The sequence below is a fragment of the Schistocerca gregaria genome, chromosome 2 (genome assembly GCF_023897955.1).
Source record: "Schistocerca gregaria isolate iqSchGreg1 chromosome 2, iqSchGreg1.2, whole genome shotgun sequence".
Taxonomy (NCBI): domain Eukaryota; kingdom Metazoa; phylum Arthropoda; class Insecta; order Orthoptera; family Acrididae; genus Schistocerca; species Schistocerca gregaria.
The window spans coordinates 302,119,560-302,146,922 of record NC_064921.1 but is presented as its reverse complement, the minus strand read 5'-3'; the positions used below and the strand labels follow the sequence as shown (position 1 = coordinate 302,146,922).

The window sequence follows — 27,363 nt, the reverse complement described above, 5'->3', positions numbered from 1 at the left end:
TTTGGAATAAAGTTCCTGAATTTACTGCCCTCCAGGAAGCGTGTGGCGCGTAAATTATTCTTGGGACTGAGACCTGGCTGAACCCTGAGATACTGAAATATTTAGTGAGGGTTGGAATGTGTATCGGAAAGACAGATTAGACTCCATAGGAGGTGGTGTCTTCATTGAAGTTGACAAAAATATTGTGTCTACTGAGGTCGAAGTAGAGTGTGATTGTGAAGTTATATGGACATTTTTAACAGGGCTAGGAGAAATAAAGTTAATTGTTGGGTGTTATTACCGGCCACCAGGTTCCACCGTGATGGTTCTAGAATCATTCAAAGGGAGTCTACACTCTGTATCACAGAAGTACCAGGATCATGCTATATTAGTCATAGGTGACTTCAACTTACCTAATATAGATTTAAATGTCTATGGATTCATTACAGGTGGTACAGACAAGCTGTCATGTGAATTACTTTTGAACACATTATCTGAAAACTGTCTTGAGCAGCTAAATCGACAGCCAACGCCTAATGGAAGTATTTTAGATCTGGTAGCCACGAACAGACCAGACCTCATCGACTGTGTCAGTGTTGAGACAGGGATTAGTGATCATGATGTTGTCATTAGGACCTTGGTTATGAAAGTCAAAAAGTCAGTCAAGATGGCTAGGAGAGTATTCTTACTAGAAAGAGCAGATAAGCAGCAGTTAGCAGCCTACTTAGTAAATGAATCGACTTCATTTACTTCCGGTACAATGGATGTGGAAGAATTATGGGCAAATTTTAAACACATTGTAAATCCAGTATTGGAGAAGTCTGTGCCGAAAAAGTGGTTTACGGATGGAAAAGACCCACCATGGTTTTACAACGCAATTCGGAGAATGCTCAGGAAGCAAAGACAGTTGCACTCGCAGTACAAGAAAGATCGGGAGAATGAGGACAGGTAAAAGTTAGTAGAGATTTATGCTGCTGTAAAAAGAGCGATGTGCGGAGCATACAACCACTACCACCATCATAACTTAGCAAAAGATCTTGCTGAAAACCCAAGGAAAATCTGGCCTTACGTAAAATCAGTAAGCGGGTCGAAGGCTTCCATCCAGTCACTCGCCTATCAGTCTGGCGTGGCAATGGAAGACAGCAATACAAAAGCTGAAAAGTTATATTTAGCATTTGAGAAATCTTTCAAGCAGGAGGATCGTACAAACATACCGCTGTTTGAGTCTCGTACAGATTCCCGTATGGAGGACAAAGTGATAGACATCCCTGGGGTTGTGAAGCAGCTGAATGGGTTGAAAATAAATAAATTGCCAGGTCCTGATGGGATTCCAATTCGGTTTTACAGAGAGTACTCTACTGCATTGGCTCCTTACTTAGCTTGCATTTATCACAAATCTCTTGCCCAACGTAAAGTCCCGACCGACTGGAAAAAAGCGCAGGTGACACCTGTATATAAGAAGGGTAGAAGGACAGATCCTCAAAATTACAGACCAATATCCTTAACATCGGTTTGTTGCAGGATTCTCGAACATATTCTCAGTTTGAATATAATGAATTTCCTTGAGACAGAGAAGTTGCTGTCCATGCATCAGCACGGCTTTAGAAAGCATCACTCCTGCGAAATGCAACTTGAACCTTTTTTCACATGATATCTTGCGAACCATGGATGAAGGGTATCAGATGGATGCCATATTCCTTGACTTCCGGAAAGCGTTTGACTCAGTGCCCCACTGAGACTCCTAACTGAGGTATGAGCATATGGGATTGGTTCCCAAATATGTGAGTAGCTCGAAGACTTCTTGAGTAATAGAACCCTATGTTGTCCTCGATGGTGAGTGTTCATCGGAGGTGAGGGTATCATCTGGAGTGCCTCAGGGAAGTGTGGTAGATCCGCTGTTGTTTTCTATGTACATAAATGATCTTTTGGATAGGCTGTTTGCTGATGATGCTGTGGTGTACGGGAGTGACTGTAGGAGGATACAAGGTGACTTGGACAGGATTTGTGATTGGTGTAAAAAATTAACTCAGATTAACAGGAAAAAGAATCCCGTAATATTTGAATACTCCATTAGTAGTGTAGCACTTGACACAGTCACATTGATTAAATATTTGGGCGTAACATTGCAGAGCGATATGAAGTGGGACAAACATGTAATGGCAATTGTGAGGAAGGCGGATAGTCGTCTTCGGTTCATTGGTAGAATTTTTGGAAAGTGTAGTTCATCTGTAAAGGAGACTGCTTATAAAACACTAATCCGACCTATTCTTGCGTACTGCTTTAGCATTTGGGATCCCTATCAGGTCGGATTGAGGGAGGACATAGAAGCAATTCAGAGGCGGGCTGCTAGATTTGTTACTGGTAGGTTTGTTCATCACACGAGTGTTACGGAAATTCTTCAGGAACTCAGGTGGGACTCTCTAGAGGAAAGGAAGGCGTTCTTTTCGTGAATCGCTACTGAGGAAATTTAGAGAACCAGCATTTGAGGCTGACTGCAGTACAATTTTACTGCCGCCAACTTATATTTTGTGGAAAGACCACAAAAGTAAGATAAGAGAGATTAGGGCTCATACAGAGGCATATAGGCAGTCATTTTTCCCTCGTTCTGTTTTGAAGTGGGACAGGGAGAGAAGATGCTAGTTGTGGTACCAGGTACCCTCCGCCACGCACCGTACGGTGGATTGTGGAGTATGTATGTAGATGGAGATGATAAAAAGATGAAGTGGTTTTTGTGCCATTTAAATTTACGATGAGCAGTTTTTGATTATACATAACCACATTCATCTAGATTCCCTTCCAATCACCTATTGTTTCTACTAGTGTGATTTCAGTGTCTCAGAACAAAATGATTATATAAAGCAGAAAAAGTAATAAGTGGTTGAGTGAAAATCAGAACATATAAGTGAGCAGTGATTAACTTGAGTTTTGGTTTAAATACCACAGTACATTACTGGTTGTGGTTCTATTGATGGCTCTTCTGACCTTTAATCTGATTGCCAAGGCAGTTATGGAGATGGAAAATTTAACTTAACCTCAAACCACAGTACAACTTCTGATTTTCAGCTTAGACAAATTGTTACTCGATATGGCAGTCACTTAAATGCTGGTATGTATTTTTAACAAACTGGGCATGAAAGACCTGAATTTCTGTAATTATAACTTAAGATTCCCAACTTACAAATCCTAAGATGTTAATCTGATCCTATGTAAGATGTGATAAGAAGCGGAATGTCTGAGCGCATATAGTACATGGTAAGCAATGAAAAAAGTTGAGCTTTTTGTTTTCTTTCGTGCTGTGCTTTCTGTGCTGAAAAGTGCGCTTCAAACTTTCCTTTTTCTTTCCCTTTTATCTGCAGTGAATCTATTGAATCCTTCTGTTCACTGTCAAGTATTGTACATTAATAGCAAGAAGAAATTCATTGCCACCTTCATTTTTGCTGTTTTCTATACATTTGTTATGAAATTTTGTTTTTGCAGATGTCTGATGCATGAGCTTCTATGAGATAGAGCTTCTATGTGAGAGAAACCAGACAGCTCGTATTACTATGAAACTACACTGAAGTGGCAGAAGTCGTGGGATAGCACATGGACTTGTACAGATGGTGGTAGTATCACATACACAAGATATAAAAGGGCAGTGGATTGGCTTAGCTATCATTTGTACTCACATAATTCATAAGAAAATGTTTCCAAAGTGATTAACGCTACACGACAGGAATAAACAGACCTTGAATGTGGAATGGTAGTTGGAGCTAGACACATGGACATTCCATTTCGTAAAGTATTAGGAAATTCAGTATTCTGAGATCCTCAGTGTCAAGAATATGCCGAGAATACTAAATTTCAGGCATTACTTCTCACCATGGACAACACAGTGACCAGCAACCTTCACTTAACGATTGAGAGAAGTAGCGTTTGCTTAGTGTAGTCAGTGCTAACAGACAAGCAACACTGCATGAAATATTCACAGAAATCAATGTGGGATGTATGACAAACTTACCCATTAGGACAGTGTGGTGAAATTTGGATTTAATGTACTGTGTCAACAGACAACCAATGCAAGTGCCTTTGCTAACAGCACATCATTGCCTACAGCACCTCTCCTGAGCTTGTGACAATATTGATTGGACGCTAGATGACTGAAAAACCATAGCCTGGGCAGGAAGTCATGGGCCCAAATTGTCAACAAGGCACTGTGCAAAGTGGTAGTGGTTTCATAAAGGTGTGGGCTGTGTTTACATGGAATATACTGGATCCTGTGGTCCAACTGAACCTGTTGGAGACTGTTTGTAGCCATTCATGGGCTTCATGTTCCCAAACAACAGCAGAATTTTTATGGATGACAGTGCCCATGTCACCAGGCCACAGTTGTTCGTGATTGATTTCAAGAACGTTGTGGACAATTTGAGCGAATGGATTGGCTACCCAGATTGCCCAACATGAATCCCATCGAAAGGTCAGTCTGTGCACAAAATCCTGCTCTGGCGACACTTCCACAATTATGGATGGCTGAAGAGGCAGCATGGCTCAGAATTTCTTCAAGAGACTTCCACCGACTTGTTGAGCCCAAGCCACATCAAATTGCTGCACTTTACATGGAAAAGGAGATCTGACAGAAATTAGGAGGTATCCCACGGTGTTTGTCACCTCAGTGTGTGTGTGTTGTGGTGTGTTGTGTCATGTTTCATCAAAACTGATCTGCCATAGAGCATTGGACAAACAGTCTGCTATGCACTTGTTCTTGCATTCCACCTAAAAATGGCGTGTATAATGTTGGGCAGAAAAGTAAGACATACTGCATAGGAGCTTGACCACTTTTGCATTCAGCCAAAGCACAAGGACACATTTGTAAATTGCTTACTAACTGCTATTAAGTCAGTTATGACAAAACTTATCACAGCAGAAGGTTGCAGTTCAACATTGAAGAACAGTGGTGCATTAATATGCCACACCCAGGAATTCCTTAGTAATGTAAGCACTATTTTTCTTATTGCCGAGGTATCTTCTTGATAATGGAGAGCACATAAGTTTTAACAATTAAAAAGTAATGAATTCTGTAGAGTGCACTCGCACACACAAGCTGCAAGACCATGACATTCCATGACCATATCTGATTAGCTGGTTGGCCCTACAACACTTAATATCATCTTGATAAAAGATTGTTTCCTGATGTGCTCAGCTATTGTGATTGTTATGCATCTTTGTGATCATCTAAACACTAAATTGTTAGAATTTATTCTTATATCTGTAGTGTGCTCACTCTTTCATTTCTAACATTGTTATCTATTTAGGTCTTGGATAATACCTTTATTTATAATCATTGATCATTGTTTCTTCCTTCATTGTTAGGGTCCGTTTTGTCCAATGTGTGTCTCCATAACTTGTTTTCACATAGATTCATGAATGATTCCATTCTGTACATTGATACCTTGTCAGTAGTGTAAAAGGGTAATGTGAATGGGTGCCGAATTTCATTTCCATTTGATGCTTGCACCAGGTTCTGCATTTTTTGGGGAAATGTAATTGATATACTTTCATGCAAAAATGTTAAAAATTCAAAGAGAAATGTTGAATCTCTTCATTAGGGGTGGTCAAGAATTCTACATCAGTTCAAACCTCTTGCACACATGTCGATATCTGTTGTCCAATTGCACACTTCCTCCACCAACATGCCACACTGTCTGAGACTGCGAACCTGCAACGTTAAATGGCAATGTGGTCGCACAAGGAAGACTGAATGTTTTGTATGTGGCTTGGTTTCATATTTCCCAGCAACATAGATTACAAAGAAAACAATTTTCACTATTAGTTAATTATTTTTGGCTCACTGAAAACACAATAAAATTTTATACCTGCCTCAGATTATTGGCACACTGGCAGACACAAAGAGTTTCACAGATTTTTGCCATTCAGTTTGCCATGCAATCATGCCTTACTAAATTTTGTAATTTGAAAAAGATTCATTCACACTCACATGTTAATCAAAAAGTTTATGTACATTTGCAGCCGGCTTATGAAGACTTCGAAATTCTTCTCATGGAAAACTTCATAAACTTCTGGACTTTTAAAATACAAGATTTTTCTCTTTTAAGTGGGAATTACATTACAGATCGGTCAGTTCTTTTAGCACATGCGCAGGGGCAGTTTAAACTGAAACAACGAACTGTCTCAAAAACAGCTCATAAAAAGATTGGCAGCATCCTGAAAATGTTTAAAAAACTGTTCCTGTAATTCTTTCAGTGCCCCAATGAATTCTCAAAATTCAGATTTTGTTTACTGCTAGAGAGTGGAGGAAAGTGTATGATTTTATTTTTTTTCTTCTTTGTGTGTGCGTGCGTGCGTGCGTGCGTGTGCGCGCGCATGTTTGCGTGTGGCGGGGGTGGTGGAGGATAGCTGTTCCTTCCACAATGCAACTTTCTTTTTAAATGAAATCAGTTTCCCTATTAAATCAGTTGTACGTTGCTTATCAGTGTGCAGTCGAGTCCACTAAAAATGACATGTCTGCGATCCCATTTGGATCTCCTAATTTTAGTTCGTACTTTCCTATTCCCTCCAGAAATTCAATAATAGTGCGTGTAGTGTAATAATGTGTGTGATTCCAGAAAATTTGCTGTTCATGCAACTAATCACATCACGTGCCCCAATCCTGCAAATTTAGCACAACGTTCTTATTGATATACAAAGCAATGAACCCTTTACAAATCATCTGTTGATCATTGTAATTTTTTACTCTTTCATCACCAACTAAATCTTTATTCTTTGTACCTGGTGTTGAAATGCTGTGCTATTGCAAATTTGCAATATCTGTCATTATGGACAACATAATAGGTACTGAGAATTCACATCTTTCTCTTCAAGAAATAACTGTGGTTCACAGTCATTTGTAAAGGCCTTTGAGTCGCTAGAATGCCTCTTTTTTGCAACCAGCTACTGGACCTTTGAGCTATCTTTATACCAAGGGCGGCTAGTGAAGATCAAACAGCTCTGTAATGACAGTTCTGCCAAATGGAAGAAAGTCATGCCAACCATGCCGCACCAAATGCCAGAAGAAACAGTGTTACATTGCACTGCTAAATGAAATATCACAGTGGACAAAGTGTACCAAGTAGTAATGAGCTATGCCAAGTCCTGGGCCACATGCATGTGGCACATTGTGCATTCATGAAGTTTTGCATATGGTATCTGTCCTTGTTATACATGATCATTTAATATTAAAAAAATGACACAAAAGAGGAGTCGTTAACCAAGAGAGATAGAATTACTGTGATGAAGTTTTGGAATGGACTAATGGACTGCACATTCTATTTCCAGGGAATTTGAGCATATGTGTATCACTAAAGGTCTGATAAGAAAATGGCGTCCTAATTATTCTCACAAAATTGTCACTTACTTTTCATAATGACCCCTTTAAATCTCTTTTCAAAACCTTCAACATATTTAAAAGTTCTACAGAGTGCTGTTATAAGCTTCCAGAAAATAGTGACATAAAATATTACTAATATGAAATTAAACCACTGGTATTCACTTCGGGGGGACTAGCACTCCCAAACTATCTGTGTAAGAAATGGTAGCTACTAGTGAATATAAAACCTAATGTAATTTAATCAGAAGCTTTTCCTATTACCTTTTACAGAAAACCTACAATAGTAAAAGTAAAGAAGCCACATGGCATTTAAAAGTAGTACTGCTCAGCGCTTCTTATGAACATAGGATGTCTTTGTTCTTGTTTTTATTTATGTTTCACACAGCATTGCCGTATTATTTTACAGAAATTGTAGTAGTTTCTGATTACTTTTCATAGCAGATTTAAAAGGTAAATGACTTGTCCCACAGTCTGTTACTGCTCAGGTAGGCACATCTATTTTTCAGGCTAAGTAGATAACCATTGTCGTTACATAAAAAAGTCATGTACTGGTAGTAATTTAAATACACTGACACTTGGGTTGTGTTATAATTTCATGTGCACTAATTAAAGTCTTTTTAATAAGTAGTAATTGTCACATGTAAGTAGGTTTTGCTGTTAACCATACATTAGTTGTTGTTGTTGTCTTCAGTCCTGAGACTGGTTTGATGCAGCTCTCCATGCTACTCTATCCTGTGCAAGCTGCTTCATCTCCCAGTACCTACTGCAACCTACATCCTTCTGAATCTGCTTAGTGTACTCATCTCTCGGTCTCCCTCTACGATTTTTACCCTCCACGCTGCCCTCCAATGCTAAATTTGTGATCCCTTTATGCCTCAAAACATGTCCTACCAACCGATCCCTTCTTCTAGTCAAGTTGTGCCACAAACTTCTCTTCTCCCCAATCCTATTCAATACCTCCTCATTAGTTACGTGCTCTATCCACCTTATCTTCAGTATTCTTCTGTAGCACCACATTTCGAAAGCTTCTATTCTCTTCTTGTCCAAACTAGTTATCGTCCATGTTTCACTTCCATACATGGCTACACTCCAAACAAATACTTTCAGAAACGACTTCCTGATACATAAATCGATATTCGATGTTAACAAATTCTCTTCTTCAGAAACGCTTTCCTTGCCATTGCCAGTCTACATTTTATATCCTCTCTACTTCGACCATCATCAGTTATTTTACTTCCTAAATAGCAAAACTCCTTCACTACTTTCAGTGTCTCATTTCCTAATCTAATTCCCTCAGCATCACCCGATTTAATTTGACTACATTCCATTATTCTCGTTTTGCTTTTGTTAATGTTCATCTTATATCCTCCTTTCAAGACACTGTCCATTCCATTCAACTGCTCTTCCAAGTCCTTTGCCGTCTCTGACAGAATTACAATGTCATCGGCGAACCTCAAAGTTTTTACTTCGTCTCCATGAATTTTAATACCTACTCCAAATTTTTCTTTTGTTTCCTTTACTGCTTGCTCAATATACAGATTGAATAACATCGGGGAGAGGCTACAACCCTGTCTCACTCCTTTCCCAACCACTGCTTCCCTTTCATGCCCCTCGACTCTTATGACTGCCATCTGGTTTCTGTACAAATTATAAATAGCCTTTCGCTCCCTGTATTTTACCCCTGCCACCTTTAGAATTTGAAAAATAGTATTCCAGTCAACATTGTCAAAAGCTTTCTCTAAGTCTACAAATGCTAGAAACGTAGGTTTACCTTTTCTTAATCTTTCTTCTAAGATAAGTCGTAAGGTCAGTATTGCCTCACGTGTTCCAACATTTCTACGGAATCCAAACTCATCCTCCCCGAGGTCTGCATCTACCAGTTTTTCCATTCGTCTGTAAAGAATTCGCGTTAGTATTTTGCAGCAGTGGCTTATTAAACTGATAGTTCGGTAATTTTCACATCTGTCAGCACCTGCTTTCTTTGGGATTGGAATTATTATATTCTTCTTGAAGTCTGAGGGTATTTCGCCTGTCTCATACATCTTGCTCACCAGCTGATAGAGTTTTGTCTGGACTGGTTGTTCCAAGGCCGTCAGTAGTTCTAATGGAATGTTGTCTACTCCGGGGGCCTTGTTTCGACTCAGGTCTTTCAGTGCTCTGTCAAACTCTTCACGCAGTATCGTATCTCCCATTTCGTCTTCATCTACATCCTCTTCCATTTCCATAATATTGTCCTCAAGTACATCGCCCTTGTATAAACCTTCTATATACTCCTTCCACCTTTCTGCCTTCCCTTCTTTGCTTAGAACTGGGCTGCCATCTGAGCTCTTGATATTCATACACGTGGTTCTCTTCTCTCCAAAGGTCTCTTTAATTTTCCTGTAGGCAGTATCTATCTTACCCCTAGTGAGATAAGCTTCTACATCCTTACATTTGTCCTCTAGCCATGCCTGTTTAGCCATTTTGCACTTCCTGTCGATCTCATTTTTGAGACGTTTGTATTCCTTTTTGCCTGCTTCATTTACTGCATTTTTATATTTTCTCCTTTCATCAATTAAATTCAATATTTCTTCTGTTACCCAAGGATTTCTAGCAGCCCTCGTCTTTGTACCTACTTTATCCTCTGCTGCCTTCACTACTACATCCCTCAGAGCTACCCATTCTTCTTCTACTGTATTTTTTTCCCCTATTCCTGTCAATTGTTCCCTTATGCTCTCCCTGAAACTCTGTACAACCTCTGGTTCTTTCAGTTTATCCAGGTCCCATCTCCTTAATTTCCCACATTTTTGCAGTTTTTTCAGTTTTAATCTACAGGTCATAACCAATAGATTGTGGTCAGAGTCCACATCTGCCCCTGGAAATGTCTTACAACTTAAAACCTGGTTCCTAAATCTCTGTCTTACCATTATATAATCTATCTGATACCTTTTAGTATCTCCAGGGTTCTTCCACGTATACAACCTTCTTTCATGATTCTTAAACCAGGTGTTAGCTATGATTAAGTTGTGCTCTGTGCAAAATTCTACTAGGCGGCTTCCTCTTTCATTTCTTAGCCCCAATCCATATTCACCTACTATGTTTCCTTCTCTCCCTTTTCCTACACTCGAATTCCAGTCACCCATTACTATTAAATTTTCGTCTCCCTTCACTATCTGAATAATTTCTTTTATTTCATCGTACATTTCTTCAATTTCTTCATCATCTGCAGAGCTAGTTGACATATAAACTTGTACTACTGTAGTAGGTGTGGGCTTTGTATCTATCTTGGCCACAATAATGCGTTCACTATGCTGTTTGTAGTAGCTTACCCGCATTCCTATTTTCCTATTCATTATTAAACCTACTCCTGCATTACCCCTATTTGATTTTGTGTTTACAACCCTGTAGTCACCTGACCAGAAGTCTTGTTCCTCCTGCCACCGAACTTCACTAATTCCCACTATATCTAACTTTAACCTATCCATTTCCCTTTTTAAATTTTCTAACCTACCTGCCCGATTAAGGGATCTGACATTCCACGCTCCGATCCGTAGAACGCCAGTTTTCTTTCTCCTGATAATGACATCCTCCTGAGTAGTCCCCGCCCGGAGATCCGAATGGGGGACTATTTTACCTCCGGAATATTTTACCCAAGAGGATGCCATCATCATTTAATCATACAGTAAAGCTGCATGTCCTCGGGAAAAATTACGGCTGTAGTTTCCCCTTGCTTTCAGCCGTTCGCAGTACCAGCACAGCAAGGCCGTTTTGGTTAATGTTGCAAGGCCAGATCAGTCAATCATCCAGACTGTTGCCCCTGCAACTACTGAAAAGGCTGCTGCCCCTCTTCAGGAACCACATGTTTGTCTGGCCTCTCAACAGATACCCCTCCGTTGTGGTTGCACCTACGGTACGGCCATCTGTATCGCTGAGGCACGCAAGCCTCCCCACCAACGGCAAGGTCCATAGTTCATGGGGGGGGGGCATACATTAGTATTGTGTTAAAAATTTTGTGATTTTCATATCACTGTAATTGATTAGGGGGCCAAAACATTTTTACAGTCTACAGATTGGTAACTATTCATATCATTGCGGTCTTTTTTTTGTCACTTAATAATGGTATATGCCATGTGTTATACAGCTTTTGGGTCTAAAGTGTGTAAATTTTAATTGTGTTAGTTGGCCCATTCCCAAATTATTTGTACATTCCTGAAATGTTTGAGATGTGGTAGGGAAGTTAATTGTGGGATGGAATGCAACTGTTGTGATAGGTAGCTTCATGAGAAGGGGATATTGTGGCAAATGAAGCACAAGAAACAGAAAGGTTAAGACTGCTACTCACTATGGTGTAACAGTGCATGCAAAATCCTAATTTGGGTGCGACAAATTGGTATTGTGCCGAATGGCATGTCCCGATTGCGAGAATAGGTTGTTCTGTACTACGAACATATGTCTGTGTCTTACGGAACCAAAGATTTTGTTTTAAAGACGCTTTGTGAAGGAAAAGGAGAGATCGGACATGTGACAGGAGGAGAGAGGTTGTATTGTTGTGAGACGGCATTATGGTATATAGTAAATATTTAAATAGTATTTCGCACACAATAAAATCCAATAGCTAACATCAAGTATTCAAGGTGTGTATATCTCCATACTGAAATTAGTTAATTATCACAGTAGAGATATTACAAGATGTAGATCGCTCAGAAGTGAAGTTTGGAATGATAGTGTGAACCTGAATTTTCCATGCTAAGAATTCATCAAGAGATTATCACCAAATTAATAAAATTTAACTTGCTAAATTGTTGGACCTATCATCAGACTCGTCAAACAACATAGCACACAGCTGTGACAAAAGATCTGGGAAGCGAGTAAAGGTTTTAGAGATTTCAGGTGGAGCAGATAGTGACGAGGAATTTCTGTGAGTCGCCACTGTGGAAAACATCTCTTGCTCTCCTGTGGTATTTAAAATGAAACATTTATATTTTCCAGGTTTTCAGGAGAGTAAAGATAAAACGAAATAAGGAACTAAGCTAAACCAACTAAAACCAAAACTAAACCAATAATTAAAATAAAAACACATACAAAGAATATTTATTTATAACAATAAATAAGTAAAGAATATTTTTAATTAGCTGACCAATAATAATAATATATTAAATCACCATAAAGATGACATATTAAGTTGCAGACGAGCATGACTCTTAAGATTTAGCTTCCAGCCAAAGTCTTCTTTAGGAAGAACCACAAATACACACACAAGCAACCACATTTCCTGCACACATGACTGCCATCTCTGGCAGCTCGGATCGGAATTTAGCTGTCACACTAAAGGAAAGCAGCAGCTATCTGGATTTGGGGGGGGGGGGGGGGGGGGGGGTCAGAAAAAGAGATTAGCAGAGAATGGGAAAGACACTTGGGTGCATTGGCAGAAGGTGCTCACAGTGAGGGTGAGGGTTACTATAGGTTGAACCTGGGATAATTTCAGGAGCTGAGAATGTGGTGGAAAGGGGGATACACATGGCCCAGGTTGTGTCAAGCATGCTATGTTCAGCTGCACGCTGTGCCACAGGTTAGTCTACTTTGCTTTTGGCCACAGTTTGGTGGTGGACATTCATTCTGAGGGACAGCTGGTTGGTAGTCATACCAATGTAAAAAGCTGTGCATTGATTGCAGCAGAGCTGGTATACGACATGGCTGCTTTAACAGGTGGCCAGGCCTCTGATAGGGTAGGGTAAGCCTTTGAAAGGATTGGAATAGGAGGGTGGATTGGGCAGGTATTGCACCTGTGTCATCCACAGGGACATGATCTTTGTGGCAAGTGGTTGGGTTTGGGAGTAGTGTAGGGATGGACTAACTGAGGTTCTATGAAGGTTGATTGGGTGACAGAGAAGCACTTTAGGCAGGGTGGAAAGGATCATGGATAGGATGTCCCTCAATGAAGGATGTGGTTCATTTATTCGAGTTTGGGGTGGTGTTGGTTGATGAAGGGGGAATTTCATTGTAGCTGGTTATTGGGGTGGTCAGAGGATTGGGAATGTGTGGGGAAATGACAAATGAAATGTTTATGGACTAAATCTGGGTAATAGTGCCTGTCAGCGAAAGCCTTAGTGAGACCTTTAGCATACTGGCATACTGGGCAAGAGAGCTCTTGTCAGTATGTCAGATATGCCATCACATGTGGCTAGGCTGTACGGAGGGATTTTTGGTGCGGAAGAGGTGACAGCTGTCAAAGTGCAGGTACTGTTCGTGGTTGGTGGGTTTAATTTGGACGGAGTGGGGATGGACCCATCAGAGAGGAGGTGGTCAGTGTCCAGGAAGGTGGCTCTCATGGGAGTATCACTGTAGTCATTGTGCAAGGTCACCAAGTATTTTAAGGGTGAACTCTGTTTGCAAGCTGTCAATATTAAAAGAAGTAATTAGAACTAAAATGTTGAGCTTGAAAGATTGAGCAATAAAAAGATTAAAGTAAATTAAAAATTAAAATCAGTAAACTTCTGACTTGTTTATAAGACTCACAGTGTGGTGTAACATTGTTGAATCAGAGTCAAATATTGTGGGTAAAGAATACATTCCAAGCAGCTTACAAATAAAATACAAAACTTCTTATTTGGGTAACTTAGCAGAAGAGTATAACCATTTTTCAAAGTATATTTTTTTTTTAATTATAAGAATAGTTTCTGATTGGGGCAGTGTGGAAGGTGAGGAAACAGAGAAATGCATCATTTTGTGATTCAAGAAAGCTTAAGTTCATAATTTATCGCAGCTCAAAAATCTGTCTATAGCAGTGGACAGAGAGAGGAACTACACCATGTTCTAAACGAAATGGAAATGCTCCACCAGATGTTGAAGGATACCAAATGCAAACACCTGCAGTAGGATAAATACTTTAAATTACAATTCTTGAAACACAGAAGTACTAATACTTTATAGATTCACTTTCTGCTGTTAACTGGATTTCAGTTGGGTTGGATCCATTTGTATTTTAAAATTATACAATAATGGAAGAACACAACAGATTATTTTAAACAGAATTTACAATAAATACTCACTGCAAAAGAATTTATACTACTTTCCATTCTTGATGTGTATAACAGTGGAACACTGACAGTAATAGAGATCTTACTTCTTTATTTCTTCACTTTTCTTTAAAATTGTTGAGCCAGTAGCACTTTTATTTACCCAATGTAATGACAATGTTACTTATTAATTATATGTTTCAGCTCTGTCCATTTCATGTTGTTTAGGAAAAAAAGATTTTTATTTCCAGGTTTTCAGTGCCAGCTGATGTATCAGAAGGATACAAAGGAAATAGAAAGTACGACTTACTGATGGAAGCAAGGGCCAATGAAGATGTAGAGAAAGGCCTTGTGAATGGTGGTTCTGAACACTTGGCAAGACTAACACCTGTACAGCAGGACAAAATGAGAGAACTGAGTATGTTCCTGCATATATAGTGAATGTTTTTTTATGCACTTCTTTCTTGGCAAAATGTAGATTTATGTTAGCATCCAATTAGAGTCTTCTCTTTTTGCACCTAAAAAAGAAATTTGAAACCACACCTCAGAAAAAATACTTTACTTTACATTTTATTGCTTGCTTGTTTAAATAACTTCTGTGAAATATTAGAATGAATGTTATTTTAAGCACATAAAATAGAAACTTAAACCATAAATATCTTAAGTGAAATAATAGAATGAAAATAAGAATCCACATAAAGGTGGAAGTCATAGAAGAGTAATCTTTTGAAAGTTGAGCCTCGAAACAGAAAAAGCTATATATACTCGATACATATGAAAGTGTGTCTTACCTTTCTCCTCAAGAGAAATTGCTGATATTCTAGGCTTAAGCTGTATGAATTTTTCAGAAGTAATTAGCTACTTTTAATGTGTGAGTGCTCACATTAAATCAAGCATCATATGATGATATCATCTTGCAAGGTAACAATTTTTTGTAATAGTGTCACTGTTCATGACACACAAACCAACTGAAGTATGATCTATAACTTCTTAAGTGTTTTGCATCATCGTGGGTACTTTAATTGCCCAGGTAGTGTGGGATATAGTGTCACCATTAATTTTCTGTTAACCTGATGATACCTATTCCATTCTTTCATTACACAGCAGAAATTTTATAACAATATTGTGATAAGGAAAGTTGCTACTCACCATTTAGCGGAGATGCTGAGTCGCAGATAGGCACAACAAAAAGACTGTCACAAATATTCAGGCTTTCAACCAGTAAGGCCTTCTTCATAATTAGACGACAAACACACACATACACACTCATTCAAATGCAGCTCACACACACAAATTTTATGTTAGATATAATGCTGTTTGGTAGTTAATTGTGTAACACATGTATAGAATGCTATATAATGTAGTAGGAAACAGTTCTGCTTAGATAGAAATAAAAGTATTTGTTGCAGCAACAAACAGGCCGTGAAGAGTTGAACTAGTGTTAAAGAAGATCAGTACTATCTAACACTGAAAAGAACCACATAATGATGAAACAGGAATAACTGGAGCCATGTTGTGTGTGTGCGTAGTTCCAGTTTTTAGTGTTTCAGCAGTTAGCAAACAAAAACTTCCCTTGTGTCCAAAATTGTGTTGATATTCTTTGGTGGTAAATGTACTAGTGCGGTATGAATACTGTGTGTCAGTCTGTAAATACCCAATATTTGTTGCAAATAAGAGCTTATTGTATATAACTACATTCTGCAAGCTTCAGTTTTGCCAAGTTACGCTTTGTAAAATTGCTTCTTAATTTTTGCTAAGGATCTGTTAGCTGATCTTCAGTAAGGATTTAGTTGGATGTTTTCAAATATTGTATATTTTTAATGCGGACACAAATAGTCCTATTGCCACCAGTGATGAACATGCTATTGCAAGCAGTTTGTACACTATGCAATACTACCTTCTGCAGTTATGTCTCCAGAAGTTTTCCATTTGTTAATAATTATGGAACATCAATATAGTGTATTTAAGTTATTAATTTTTCAGTGTATTAAAGACACCATTATTTGGTGATTAGTGTAGGATACATTCAATATATCAGCACTGTACAGTGCTGTGTCTATAAGTGCACTGAGAATTTTGCTTTCATAAACAGTTACGTAAATAAGAGATTTGAAGCATATTAAAATGTTTCTTGCTTGTACAAATATAAGCTGTGTGTATTTAAATAACTAAATTTGTCAGTGTTGGCTTTAAGGAAAGTAAAACAACATGAAAAGTACATAGTTCACCTCTCGCAAACAGACCTGTTTCTAGGCTTCATTTTAATGCTAGAAATAATCAAAGTCGTGTAATTTAACATTCCTTCATACCTGCTGGTTTGTTTAAGATAGGGTGTTTTTTTGAAATTTTTGAACGTGTTAGTGAAGTGTAACAAGTGTGAATGTTGCCATACTCCAGAAGAAGAGGCCAGACGCTTAGGCCAACTGACTTCAGTGAGTTTCAGCATTCTGGTTGAGACCACTCGAAAGTAACTCCTGTGAAAAAGTTTTCAAAATAATCAAGGTCAAAGGTCATGTAGTGGGATCGACTTTGGAACTGGTGGAACGGTTGTAAGGCTGTGAAAGTAATGAAATTTTGCTTATATGTGTTAGACACACAACCTAATAGTTCCTGGGAAATTAAAGAATTAGTAATTTTGATCAAGATATACTTGAGGAGGGAAAGGCTTGTAAACTGGGACTGTGGTCAAGTACTATAAAGCCTGAATTCAGATCACGCTGGAGTTCATTCCCCACATCTTACCATATTTTTTTACTCTGTAGTGAAAGAATACCATAAAATTTAATTATTATGAAAAGGATAGCTACTACTCACCATATAGCAGAGATACTGAGTCACAGTCACTCAACAGAAAGACTGGCTCAAAATAAGCTTTCAGCTAAGGTCTGTGTCATGGCCAAGTACTAGAAAGCCTGAATTCAGATCATGCCTGAGTTTATTCCTCATGTCTTACAAATTGTGGCCAAAAGCTAATTATGTGACAGTCATTTTGTTATGACTATATCTGACTGAGCAACTCGCTATATGGTGAGTAGTAACTGTCATAATCTTGTTACGTTCCATCCTGGATTTTTCATTGTTTGAAATTGAATTATTGTTATTTTTATTAGAATATATTCTGTAGAGAACAAGGAGGGGAGAATATATATATATGATTGCAGTATTCCTAGTGTATCTTTATATATGATTGCAATAGAGCTGATGGACACACAGTGTTAATGAAATTGAGCTTCATTACTAAAAGCAGATAAGTTCACATTAAGTTTTAATACAAATTTAATAAAATAAAAAATAGTCTTGTGTTGCATGGGGGGGGGGGGGGGGGCAGGAGGTGCTTTGTCATGAAATGAAAATAAAATTTGTAACAGCATTCAGCTTCTTGCGAGTAAAATCTATTGCAAAAAATGTCAACCTACCGGGGAACAGGTACAAGCAGAGGACAAAAAGGTGAAATTTTTTTGTTAGCAAAATTTCTATTTTGTTAACCATTAGATCTCACTTCCTGTCAAAATTGGAGAATAAATCAGTGCCAGTTTAAGGCTGAGTCGACGCAAGCTGCCACACGGACGCCAAGCAGAGAGGGATGCCAGAGTTGCCGCAGCTGAAAGATTTGTATACAGGACATACCACAATTTGTAGGGGCCACTTGGGGTGCAAAGCTGAGAGGAGCTTCCCAAGAGCAAGACTTACATATAGTGTGTATCACAAGTAGTAGCAAAAACTGACACACGTGGAAGTGTACAAGGAGAAAAGGGAGAGAAGAGGCACCAAATCATGTCACTTGCGTGGAAAAATGTTTTCAAACTACCCCTGGAAGAAAGACTCTTATATAGGTATTGAGGAATATAAGACACAATAGGAAAAAAATCTTACAGATAAATCAAGAGAGTAACAAAATAGGAAAATACGAGCTCTGTCTCTAGTTAGCATTTCTGCAGCAGCTACAGGTTCAGTGTACAGGTAACAAGTTCTATGCCATCCTTACCCTGGTAACAAAAAACTTAAACATATGTGTAAAGATTTTGGCAATGATGACCTAATGCTTGTAGTTGGAGGAGCTGGGAACAGTTTTGCTTGTTTGGTATGGAACATAAAATTTAGTATTAGGTGTGACCTGGACAAAATAGTGTTATCCATTGTACCCTTCAAGTGTGGGTTTTATTGAGGTCCTGTGATACCAAGATCAGCCCTGGATTAACACTACTGTTAAGTGAGTAAATACGGAGCTGTGTAGCTTCTTTGCAATGGCTGTTAGACTTCATATCATTGTAGTTTCTTTGGTTGTTGCAAAGAGGTTCACTTCTTATGACCTACAATTGGAGTGTTAAAGACAAGTCATCAGATCTACAGACACCAGCAGACATTTGTAAAGGCAAAGAGTTCGGGCAGAGATGTCAGTCGAGACGGAAGTACAGAGGCAAAGAAGTTGTTGAAAGACAGGTGAGGTATGAACGGCGGCAGCTTGAAATTAGCGGAGGTTGAGGCCTGGCGGATATTGAGAAGAGAGGATATACTGAAGGGCAAGTTCCCATTTCTGGAGTTCGGATAGGTTGGTGTTGGTGGGAAGTATCCAGATAACCCGGACGGTGTAACACTGTGCCAAGATGTGCTGGCTGTGCACCAAGGCATGTTTAGCCACAGGGTGACCCTCATTACCAACAAACACTGTCTGCCTGTGTCCATTCATGCGAATGGACAGTTTGTTGCTGGTCATTCCCACATAGAAAGCGTCACAGTGTAGGCAGGTCAGTTGGTAAATCACGTGGGTGCTTTCACACGTGGCTCTTCCTTTGATCGTGTACACCTTCCGGGTTACAGGACTGGAGTAGGTGGTGGTGGGAGGGAGCATAGGACAGGTTTTACACTGGGGGCGGTTGCAAGGGTAGGAGCCAGAGGGTAGGGAAGGTGGTTTGGGGATTTCATAGGGATGAACCAAGAGGTTATGAAGGTCAGGGGGATGGCGGAAAGACACTCTTGGTGTAGTGGGGAGGATTTCATGAAGGATGGATCTCATTTCTGGCCAGGATTTTAGGAAGTTGTATCCCTGCTGGAGAGCCACATTCAGAGTCTGATCCAGTCCCGGGAAGTATCCTGTCACAAGTGGGGCACTTTTAGGGCTCTTCTGTGAGAGTTTCTAGGTTTGAGGGGATGAGAAAGTGGCTCTGGTTAGTTACCTTAGCCTTACCTTTGCTTTTAAATATGCCTGCTTGTGTCTGTGTATGTGCGGATGGATATTTGTGTGTGTGCGCGAGCGTACACCTGTCCTTTTTTCCCCCTAAGGGAAGTCTTTCCACTCTCGGGATTGGAATGACTCCTCACCCTCTCCCTTAAAACCCACATCCTTGCATCTTTCCTTCCCTCTTTCCTTTTTTACAATTTGTATTTACCATGAATGACATTGAATATCATCATAATATTTAATATGCGTGGCCTACAACTATGTTCATGATTTACATAATCATAATTACAAAATGAAAAACAAATTTCACCAAACAATAAAAACAGCTTTTACAGTTAGATCCTTTTACAATAAGCTGTATTTTTAAATCAAACTTGAGTCACAGAATTGCACTTTCATTTTATGTAGCCTGTCTGTTGACATGTTGACTGTTGAAGGTTTCTGCTATTCAGTTACAAGGTGCTTAGTTTAGTTTTGTTTTCATGTCCCATGAATGTAGAAAGTAACAGCAAGTGCACAGAACTGCTTCATTTTCCATGTGGAAAAAAAGCCTACAGGGTGTTCACTTCCATAACTGGTTTTCTATGTTATCTATCCTATTTTGCACAGAATGTTTTCTTACAGCTTCTATACCTACAGTTTTGGACCAACTTTAAACAATTTTGTCATAATTTTTTTCACATTGTTTGTTTACCATAAAATAGTACTGGATATTTTGCATACATTTACTACAATAATTGTGATCCTCATTTACATAATTACAACTTTACCATGAATAACCTATTTGATCAAACATTAGAAATCACTTGCGCAATTTGATATTTTTTGAATATGTAATCTCTCACTCTCACTCCCCCTTTCCTCTCCTTTCCCTCTCTCCACCCTCGCCTTTCCTTCCATACTTTGGTGTGATTTCCTTGTTCATTGTGCAGTTAGTATTTAACAGCTTTTTTTAATAACACACTCACACCTACAGATGTGGTGACTGGTGAAAGGACTCGTCTTGTAGTATTTGGTGTGGCAAGGATTCACCGTACCCGCCTCCTGGCAACTCTGAGTGGACTGAAGCTAGAAGCAGAGATAACCAGTCTACATGCAAGTCTGACATGCCGTAAAAAGTCTCGTCCTGCAAGCTTTGAATGTTCTTTAACTGGGCATGTTGGTCGTACAATGATAGTACTGCTTGAAGGTGTTGCTCCAAGTCAGCAGTAAGTTCTCACAATATTTCTGTCAATGATTGAATCTGTGAAAAATGTAGTGACCATTCAAATGTTTATTATTTCTGAATGGCCTGAATCTTTTAAAATCAAAGTCTTATGATCAATAATCCATGATTGATACATGAACTAAGTGAATTTGAAATGAAATGCACGTGGAGAGATACATTCTAATAAGCTTCGGTTCGACTCTTCCAAATCATTTGTATGATCAGAATAGTGAAATAAGACATAAAAGCATATCATCCTGCATGTGTTCTCATTTGTAATATGAATTTTAATATTACACTGAAAAATCTTTAATGTTTTCACAAATTGTTGATCTGTCATAATATTACATCTTCCACTACAAAATCTCACGTTCAACATATGGTCAGGCATAAGTAGATGCTTGTCATCATATGTTTCAGATACCTGTCTGACTGTGAAATACCTTTCTTGCTTCTAGGACAGTGGTGAAAGTGACTGTAGGAAAGTCTCAGGCACTTTATTCCAGCATTTCTCGACGCTCAAAGGACAAGAATTCTGGTTTGCTTACAGTGGGGGCTGTAAATATTGACATCCCACAACATCCTGTAGCATTGCATGGAATGATGACTAGAGGAAGCAAGCAGCTTTCTTCTACATTACAGGTAACAAGAGGCTTTGTTTTTTAATAGTCAAGATAAGGTGCCTAGGAGCAGTAATTTCCTATACTGAAAATTAGTAGTATTGATTGTTATTCTGTCCCTCTGGAGATTTTGTGCAAAGAGCTCAGTTGTTCTATATGGATTTCAAAATCAGTGGCTCTCACATGGTTAAGATTCATATTTGCCTAAAATTTGTGTGTGTAACATGATCACATTTCCTACATATTTCATTTTGACAGACAGTATCTTCGAAGGCCTTTTCTCAGTACATGAAATCTCCTTTACTTATGATGTCATTTTATACACATGTAACATACTAGGGTTACCCTGTACCCTAAAGTAAATGCTGTTTACATCTACCTGTAAACGCTACCAATCACAGTGTGACGTGTAATGAAAGTATGAAATATACCATGATGCTAAAGTAAATGCTATTTACATCTGCCTGAGTTGTTGTTGTTGTTGTTATTGTCGTCGTCGTCTTCAGTCCAGAGACTGATTTGATGTGGCTCTCCATGTTACTCTATCCTGTGCAAGCTTCTTCATCTTCCAGTACCTACTGCAACCTACATCCTTCTGAATCTGCTTAGTGTATTCGTCTCTTGGTCTCCCTCTACAATTTTTATTCTCCACGCTGCCCTCCAATACTAAATTGGTGATCCCTTGATGCCTCAGAACATGTCCTACCAAATGATCCCTTCTTCTAGTCAAGTTGTGGCACAAATTTCTCTTCTCCCCAATTCGATTCAATACCTCCTCATTAGTTATGTGATCTACCCATCTAATCTTCAGCATTCTTCTGTAGCACCACATTTTGAAAGCTTCTATTCTCTTCTTGTCCAAACTATTTATCGTCCATGTCTCACTTCCATACATGGTTATACTCCATACAAATACTTTCAGAAAAGACTTCCTGACACTTAAATCTATACTCGATGTTAACAAATTTCTCTTCTTCAGAAACGCTTTCCTTGCCATAGTCAGTCTACATTTTATATCCTCTCTACTTCGACCGTCATCAGTTATTTTGCTCCCCAAATACCAGAACTCCTTTACTACTTTAAGTGTCTCATTTCCTAATCTAATTCCCTCAGCATCACCCGACTTAATTCAACTACATTCCATTATCCTCTTATTGCTTTTGTTGATGTTCATCTTATAAACTCCTCTCAAGACACTGTCCATTCCATTCAACTGCTCTTCCAGGTCCTTTGCTGCCTCTGACAGAATTACAATATCATCAGCGAACCTCAGAGTTTTTATTTCTTCTCCATGGATTGTAATACCTACTCCGTTTTTTTCCCCTCCCTTTACTGCTTGGTCATTATACAGATTGAATAACATCGGGGAGAGGCTACAACCGTGTCTCAATTCCTTACCAACCACTGCCTCCCTTTCATGCCCCTCGACTCTTATAACTGCCATCTGGTTTCTGTACAAATTGTAAATAGCCTTTCGCTCCCTGTATTTTACTCCTGCCACCTTCAGAATTTGAAAGAGAGTATTCCAGTCAACATTGTCAAAATCTTTTTCTAGGTCTACAAATCCTATAAATGTAGGTTTGCCTTTCCTTAATCTTTCTTCTAAGATAAGCAAGGGGAAATCACAGCCGTAATTTTTCCTGAGGGCATGCAGCTTTACTGTATGATTAAATGATGATGGCGTCCTCTTGGGTAAAATATTCCGGAGGTAAAATAGTCCCCCATTCGAATCTCCCGGCGGGGACTACTCAGGAGGACGTCGTTATCAGGAGAAAGAAAACTCGCGTTCTACGGATCGGAGCGTGGAATCTCAGATCCCTTAATCGGGCAGGTAGGTTAGAAAATTTAAAAAGGGAAATGGATAGGTTAAAGTTAGATATAGTGGGAATTAGTGAAGTTCGGTGGCAGGAGGAACAAGACTTTTGGTCAGGTGAATACAGGGTTATAAATACAAAATTAAATGGGGGTAATGCAGGAGTAGGTTTAATAATGAATAAAACAATAGGAGTGCTGGTAAGCTACTACAGACAGCATAGTGAACGCATTATTGTGGCCAAGATAGACACAAAGGCCATGCCTACTACAGTAGTACAACCTCTGGTTCTTTCAGCTTATCCAGATCCCATGTCCTTAAATTCCCACCTTTTCGCAGTTTTTTCAGTTTTAACCTACAGATCATAGCCAATAGATTGTGGTCAGAGTCCACATCTGCCCCTGGAAATGTCGTACAATTTAAAACCTGGCTCCTAAATCTCTGTCTTACCATTATATAATCTATCTGATACCTTTTAGTATCTCCAGGATTCTTCCATGTATACAACCTTCTTTTATGATTCTTGAACCAAGTGTTAGCTATGATTAAGTTATGCTCTGTGCAAAATTCTACCAGACGGCTTCCTCTTTCATTTCTTACCCCCAATCCATAATCACCTACTATGTTTCCTTCTCTCCCTTTTCCTACTGACGAATTCCAGTCACCCATGACTATTAAATTTTTGTCTCCCTTCACTACCTGAATAATTTCTTTTATCCCATCATACATTTCTTCAATTTCTTCGTCATCTGCAGAGCTAGTTGGCATATAAACCTGTACTACTGTAGTAGGTGTGGGCTTCGTATCTATCTTGCCCACAATAATGCGTTCACTATGCTGTTTGTAGTAGCTTACCCGCATTCCTATTTTCCTATTCATTATTAAACCTACTTCTGCATTACTCCTATTTGATTTTGTGTTTATAACCCTGTAGTCACCTGACCAGAAGTCTTGTTCTTGGTGCCACCGAACTTCACTAATTCCCACTATATCTAACTTTAACCTATCCGTTTCCCTTTTTAAATTTTCTAACCTACCTGCCCGATTAAGGGATCTGACATTCCACGCTCCGATCCGTAGAACACCAGTTTTTTTCCTCCTGATAACGACATCCTCTTGAGTAGTCCCCGCCCGGTGATCCGAATGGGGGACTATTTTACCTCTGGAATATTTTACCCAAGAGGACGCCATCATCATTTAATCGTACAGTAAAGCTGAATGCCGTCGGGAAAAATTACACCCGTAGTTTCCCCTTGCTTTCAGCCGTTCGCAGTACCAGCACAGCAAGGCTGTTTTGGTTATTGTTACAAGGCCAGATCAGTCAATCATCCAGACTGTTGCCCTTGCAACTACTGAAAAGGCTGCTGCCCCTCTTCAGGAACCACACTTTTGTCTGGCCTCTCAACAGATACCCCTCCGTTGTGGTTGTACCTACGGTACGGCTATCTGTATCGCTGAGGCATGCAAGCCTCCCCACCAACGGCAAGGTCCATGGTTCATGGGAGGTATCTACCTATACACACTACAAATCACAGGGAGACGTGTGATGAAAGTATGTAATATGCTATGATCATTTTCTTCCCAGTCCTATTCCTTTTGATAATAGCTAATGATTGTAAGAGTCCAGATTCTCTAATTTTACCACTGTGATCATCACACAGGATAGGTTTACAAACAAATAATGTTTTGTTAGTCATATAGCAACATGAGCTCTGAGAATTTTCAATGTAAAGCTGTGCTATGCATAACCACGTCTAGATGTCATTGGGTTGGGAGGCCGCCCCTCATTACAGATGTTGGGTGTTCTATGCTGGGCAGACTGGTAAAGCAGTAAAGGTGGCGACTGTGACAGAACTAACATCAGGCTGTAATACTGGGCAGAGTACAAATGTGTGTGAAGGGCAGAGTACAAGTGTGTCTGAAAACACTGCACCAAACACTCCTAACAGTAGGCCTTCGCAGCCTACGACCCATGCATGTGCCAATGTTAATTCCATAACATTGACAACTACAACTGAAATGGGAATGTTGATGCAGTGGCTTAGCATTCCGAGGTCTGAGGAATCCCTATATCTTCTTCATCATGCCAGTGGGAGGGCACGGATCCATCATCTTCCAGGGGACCAGCACCTTGACACTTGTACTGTGGTGTGAAGACAAGCTGCTGGCAGCTCAATTATGCTCTGTGGAACATTCATGTGGGGATCCATGGGTCAAGTGGAGTTCTTGCAAGGCACAGTGATGACCAAGGTATATCGTACACTGGTTGTAGACCAGATACACCCCATCATGAAGATCATGTTTCCCAATGGCAGTGGCATTTTTCAACAAGATGGTGTGTCACGTAACGAGACGAGGAGTGTGATGGAGTGGTTTGAAGAACACAGTGGCAAGTTCCAATTGATATTCTGCCCCCCCTCCCCCAGCTTTCCAGATCTGAACCGGATTGAACACATCTGAGATGTGATTGAACATGGCGACGAGCTCATCTCCCCTCCCCCTCCCCTTCTCCTTCCCCTTCCCCTTCCCCCTTCCCCTTCCCCCTTCCCCCTTCCGCCTGCCCTGGAGGATTAGGTGACTTGCGTGTGCAAATGTGGCCATCTCCCTCCAACAACTTACCAAGGTGTCATTGCTTCCTTGCCACGACGTATAGCCACTGTTGTTCATACCAAAGGTGGACGTACCAGCTATTAGGTAGATGGCTATAGTGTTCTGGCTGATGAGTGTATACATATACATGCTTTGCCTCGAGGTTATTAAAAATTTAGAAATATTAAAATGTAGAAAATATTATGGGGGAATCATTGGATACAACATTTTCTTATCTCTGTCTGCTAGTCCTTCTCTATGTTTTCCTCCCCCCCCCTTCCTCCCCACTCACTTCCCCCCCCCCTCACTTCCCCCCCCCCCCTCTCTCTCTCTCTCTCTCTCTCTCTCTCTCTCTCTCTCTCTCTCTCTCTCTCTCTCTCTCTCTGTCTCTCTCCCTCCCCCATATGCAAGCACCCCCATCGACACACACACACACACACACACACACACACACACACACACACACACACACACTCTCTCTCTCTCTCTCTCTCTCTCTCTCTACTACTACTACTACTACTACTACTACTACTACGTTTACTCTTCCCCTACTTAAGTTTTCATGTTATCACACTGCAGATTGTTGGTATGCAGCAACCCATACTTGACAAAGCTGTGTATGTACTTATAAAACAAGTAACACAGCAAGCAAACATGATCTGAGAGATATCTGCAATTGGCTGTCATCTGGCCCCTACCACTCGACTTGCTGAAAGTCAATCATAAAGTTGTTTTGATTGAAATATTATCTTCCTTTTCCTTTTTAGCTCATTTTTAGTTTCTTATTTCATTCTTTCTTGCTTCTCTTTACATGTTAATATTTTTGTGTTTGTTAACTGTTTGTGCTATGTAAAGTATCATGTTTGTCTCTTTTGATCCACATACATGTGTGAACACTCTCCCCTTTCCATCTTAAGTGATTTTCCGTGCTTACTCCGAACCATTTGTTGTGGTGCACATATTCCTCTTATCTATTTTAGCATAGTCTGTACTTATCATTTTTGCTGCACTTCATGTGATACCTGTAGAGTATTTGTGAACTTGCATTAACCATCATTTTCAGTGCTGTTAAGTAGTTATATTGTGATAGTAGGCATCGTTTTATATGAATTTCCTCATATAACCTTACAGGAGTTGCGTGTGACAAGAACTTCTAGTCGTATAAGCCGGGGAACAGCAGGAGTGGATGAACCTGACTGCATAAACCAGCATTCCCCACGGCACATGCACACCACATGGCAGGCTACAGCTCAGCAGCCACCCTCATATAAGAGCCAGACAGAGTCCAGTTTGTTGCAGCCTCTTGTGATGCAATTTTCTATTGTGCTACAGGTGATTATACAGCATATTCATATCTCATGACAAGATTTTCATACAGAGCTGCTACTTACCTTGCAGCAGCAGTGGTTGACATAAGTGCACATAAATGGTGATGTAAATGCTATCTTTTGAAAGCAGGGTTTTGTTCACCTAGCAGAAGAAACATTTGTTTGAAAGGTAGCATTTAAGTCACTTTTCACATACCTACGTGTTCTGCCAACTAGAAAATATAAGTTTTTTCCTGTCTTCCTTTATTGCAGTTACATTTTGGAGACCCTGTTACTCCTTAAGTAAAAGA

The 27,363-nt window shown here is 39.6% G+C and overlaps 1 protein-coding gene across 12 annotated transcripts in view; it reads left to right on the top strand.

The window, feature by feature from the left end:
* The window catches only part of LOC126336925 (transmembrane protein KIAA1109 homolog), a 468,521-nt gene that overhangs the window by 294,855 nt on the left and 146,303 nt on the right, over window positions 1-27,363 (top strand). For all 12 annotated transcript variants that reach the window (XM_050001082.1, XM_050001080.1, XM_050001090.1 and 9 more), the window contains 4 exons: window positions 14,589-14,755; window positions 20,493-20,724; window positions 21,182-21,365; window positions 26,877-27,077. In XM_050001082.1, coding sequence (XP_049857039.1) covers window positions 14,589-14,755; window positions 20,493-20,724; window positions 21,182-21,365; window positions 26,877-27,077 — 784 coding nt within the window. The remainder of the gene's footprint in view (window positions 1-14,588; window positions 14,756-20,492; window positions 20,725-21,181; window positions 21,366-26,876; window positions 27,078-27,363) is intronic.